This window comes from Sinocyclocheilus rhinocerous, unplaced genomic scaffold (genome assembly GCF_001515625.1).
Source record: "Sinocyclocheilus rhinocerous isolate Xijiao unplaced genomic scaffold, SAMN03320098_v1.1 scaffold1800, whole genome shotgun sequence".
NCBI lineage: Eukaryota > Metazoa > Chordata > Actinopteri > Cypriniformes > Cyprinidae > Sinocyclocheilus > Sinocyclocheilus rhinocerous.
In genome coordinates this window covers 444,913-449,490 of record NW_015651550.1, presented here as the reverse complement: position 1 = coordinate 449,490, position 4,578 = coordinate 444,913, and the positions used below count along the sequence as shown (strand labels likewise).

The 4,578-nt window shown below is 36.2% G+C and overlaps 1 protein-coding gene across 1 annotated transcript in view; it reads right to left on the bottom strand.

The window, feature by feature from the left end:
* LOC107713055 (alpha-ketoglutarate-dependent dioxygenase FTO-like) overlaps nucleotides 1-1,122 on the bottom strand; it is a 9,493-nt gene extending 8,371 nt beyond the window's left edge. The window contains exon 1 of the mRNA XM_016518473.1: nucleotides 1,099-1,122. Within this exon, the coding sequence (XP_016373959.1) occupies nucleotides 1,099-1,122 (24 nt within the window). The remainder of the gene's footprint in view (nucleotides 1-1,098) is intronic.
* Nucleotides 1,123-4,578: the final 3,456 nt, after the last annotated feature.

The window sequence follows — 4,578 nt, the reverse complement described above, 5'->3', positions numbered from 1 at the left end:
CTATTTTCAGGCGCTGCGTAATATCATTGCGCCTGCTGCAGTTTTAAATAGGAAAAATATAGAAACTCTTTGGTCATTTTTGAGCGAGATGCTAACGGTCTAATCAGATGCAAGGATCTATGCTAAGCTACAGCTAAAAGGGCTACCGCCAGACCCGGAGATCGGCTGAATGGATTCGAAAACGGTAAATCTCAACTGTTTAACTCTAGGGGAGTTGGAAAATGAGGGGAGTTGTGTTCCTTCAAATGTCAATGCTAGTACATCAAATGTAATTATACTGATTTTTTTTGTTTTTACAAATAATTTTAAAAGAAAAATTAACCATACAGTTTTTATGGGGTACACAAATTTTTCACAGCACTGAAAATAATCATTCTAAAAATGAAGGGGACAAAAAAAAAAGCCTTGGAAAAGAAAGAATGAATTAAAACAGTAAATTGTTGAAAATAAAAAAATAAATAGTGCAAAAAATTAATAAATATAAAAATATGCTGTATAAAATCTATGGTGTGTGTATGTATGTGTGTATATATATATATATACATACACACACACACACATAAACATACACATGATGAGATTGTATGTTTTTTTTCATGGGATCTACTAAGTTTTTTACAGCACTAAAAGTTATCGTTCTTGCAATTAAAAAACAAAACAAAAGCTTGGAAGAATCTGCTAGAAAGGGATAAAAAAAAAAAAGTAAACCGTTGTAAATAAAAGCAGTAAATTCAATTCAAATTGTTGAAGATTGAAGAAAATTGAACATTTCATGTAAAATTAAAAATACAAAAAAGGTAATATAAAAAGATGCTGCTAAAAAAATATATTTCAATTGTGCAGCTGGTGAAAACATCGGCAGAGCAAGCACAAATCTGAGTGACCGATGAGCAGAAAACAAATTCTTACAGTTTAACCCTGTAAGTGTTTGCCAACACATCTGAGAGTTTCACTTTGTGTACGTGTGTCTGGAGGTAGCCTATTGAGATCCATGTGTGTAATAGAGCCCCATGTTTGGCGAGTACATAGTTGGAGCTTGTGTGTCACTAGTTACTGAGCTCCTTCTCTCCTGCTGAATCAAGCAGTCGGACAGCTCACCTGTACAGCATCAAACGCAAACATGTCGGCGGACACACACATCAAACACACTTCCTCCACGTCTCCTATTTGTCAGAGAGTTGCGGAATGTGTTCTGCGGGTGACAGCGGTACGGGTGGACAGAAGCAGGAGGAAGAGCAGGGGACGTCCTCCTTGAAGAGAAGGGAATGAGAAAACGGACACACCTGAGCAAACAGAGCCGTTTACCTCATGCTGAAGGCTTGTGTGTGACTGCATCGAACCTGCCTGTGAGAACACACCACATAGGTGCCATGACACACGCCCGTGGACCCGGCTCAAACACACTCATGACCGTGCTAAAGTGGAAGTGTAGTCAGAGTGCCAGCATCACTAAGTAACAGGAAAGAATTTCCATCATGTTAAAAAGATGAGAAACACCGCAGAGGAGGTTCAGGTGACAGCCAGATGATCCATGCGGCAAACTCACGGTTAGCTCATCTCAAACAGGACGGTCCTATGGAAACAGACACTACATTACTGACCTTTCAGATCTGGCCAACTAGAGTGAGGCTCAATGAAAAGTTTGAGGAACTCTGAAACTTTGAAAAGTCTGAGGAACTCTAAGTTCACTTGGTCCTGAGCCTTCACCGCAGAAGCTCTGGATCTGATACGGAAATTTTCCAGAACAGCATGGCAAATTCCCATTAGAGTGCCTCAAGAATGAGTCAGAAAACCTGGAAACTAGTTTCCACATTAGAGTGCCTCAAGAATGAGTCAGAAAACCTGGAAACTAGTTACCATTTTTGAACTTCCCTTTCCATTGTCCTGAAGTCAATGGGTTTTTTGAATGGGTTCTTGGTTAAATGCCTGAAACAAGGTCTGTTGTTAACACACGCTCAAGATATCTTCACAACATAAAACGCATTAGTAATACCCCACTCATGATTTTTTTACAAATATTAAAAAAGGCAGTTGGACAAGTGGATAAACGAGACATCAGAGGTTGACAGTGAAAGTAAACTCCATCACGCAAAGCAGAAAACTTATCTACTTACTAGTCCACTTTCACAGCATTGTTGTGTTTATACTCACACTGTTGTTAACTACCTTCCAACTTGCAGACTAAAAAAAAAAAAAAAAAAAATTGTTAAAACTGTTGTTGGAAGCTTAGTGGTGGTGATGCTGAAGTTATGCAATTATGGTGTAGTTTATTTTGTAGTTCACTTTATGGCCTAACATTAGCTTGTTACTTCTGGTGATTGTATTTATGCTTCAAAATGTAAAATAATTGTGTTCATTTGAATTTGCAAAAGTGGAATAAGTGGGTGGCTCCAGAGCCCTACTATGTGGTTTCCATGGTGTTTGGGGTTATTAACTGTCCTACCTCCAAGCCTAAGATATTCTTGCTCCTAGATATGGTTCAGGTCTCTTTTTCAAAGTACAAAGCCACAACACATAATTACACAAGTATATGCAAATGCTGGTGCGAGGGTTTTGCCAACACACCACCAACATGCAGTCCGGTTGAGCATTTAACTTTGGCGTTGCAGTATTAAACCTGAAAGGTAACAAATAGCACTCTGTAAAAAAAAAAAAAAAGTAAACAGATATTTACTGTACCCTAATTACTGTTAGAACTCGTCACAGCAGTGCTGAGAATGCAACATGCACTTGCTATAAAGTAAACCAATTTTGTAACAATTAACAAAATTAAGCTTGCACTGACAGTATTCATATATTCAATATTTGTTTTTATATTTTTTTCAGGCCTAAGGAATATATACATATAAAATTAATTAATTAATAATACACACTTTAATTGGTCAGTCAAAAATTGTCAGTAAAAAAGTATAGTCTGACTTTCATTCTTACAATTTTTGCCAGATCAATTACAAAAATAAAATAAATAAAAAGAAAAGTAAATGATAAAAACAAAATTGATAACCCTAAATATGAGAAATAGTTATTAGCACCACTAATTACTTTAGGAAGAACCTAAGTTAATTATTAACTCAAATTAGATCAAATAAAGGTATTCTTTTTTTTTTATTATTATATTTAGTGACAAAATTACTGAAAATGCCTCTAAAAGAAGGGATTGTTTTGTATTACTCTAACTTTACTTTGCTAACTTCTGCTGCTTTTACAGCAATTTTGTCCCAAAAAGTACAGCTAGGTCAGAAACTGTCACACAGACTTTAAAACTACTAATGTGCCAACTAAGACATGGATCATCTATTAGCTTTAAACACACTACACATATCACACCTGCTTAAAACACACACCTAACACACACACGCACACATCAGAAGCTTTAATGTCACACGATACTCTCCGCATGCCTTTTCCAGTTACTCTCATTCACTCTCTCTGGTAAGGTCTTTAGCAGGTGTAAGCCTGCGACTGAAGCCCAGGTTCTCAAATCAATCATTTGAAAGTATTTAGAAATGCACACAGGAAAGTTGCTCAACTGCCTGCCTGACGCATAACACACAGCCCTGGGCTTAAGTGCTTTTCGGGGTGTGTGTGTCGACATCTATTTCACACTCGTCCTCATCTAAAAGCAGAAAAAGATGTTTCTGTGACCGATCACGTCACAAGCTGCCAGGACAGGAGAAAGAGGAGAGAAGAGAGGTGAAAGGTCAGACGCACTGATGGAGTTATACTCACACAAGCAGAAAAACACACAGGCACTGGGTCAGTCTATGCCACACTAGTCACTATGTTAGCTAGCAAACATTAATATTGAGATTATGTTAATGGAAAGGACGGTTTAGCATTAACCTGCAGATTAGACTGCACATGTCTTTCACAGAGTTTGTACTGATCAAAGTGAAATGTTGGCACACACAGTATGCTACCATTCAAAAAATTTAAAGTCACAATTTTTTTTTTCTTTTTTGAAAGAAATTAATACTTTTATTCAGCAAGGACACATTAAATTGATCAAAAGTGACAGTAAAGACACATGTAATGTTACAAAAGAGTGGATTACAATTCACTGGCACTGGTATATTGCAAAATTCATGATTTAGAAAAGTGGCATAAAATATATATGTAGGCATGAATGTTGCAATATACACTTTTTTTTTCTAAATGGTTCCATAAAGAACCTTTAACATCTGAAGAAGCTTTCTGTTTCACAAAAGGTTATTTGTGGTGAAAGAAGGTTCTTCAGATTATAAAAAGGTAAGAAAGAGATGGTTCTTTTAAAGATTCTTTGACTGAATGGTTCTTTGTGGAACCAAAAATGGTTCTTCAATACCATCGCTGTGAAGAACCTTTTAAGCAACTTTATTTTTAAGGGTGTACCAATGCCAGTGATGTTTCACCTTTCTAGAAACAAAAATTGATCCCTTATTGAATATGCTACTTTTAGCTATTTGAACTATTAAAAAGCTAAACATTAATGCAAATTTATTTAAAATAACCAGTTGGCTTTGGAGTGTTTTTCAATTACGTAAACATTGACTGCTTCAAAAAAAAAGTTATAATTACACGTTTAGCAGACATTTTTAA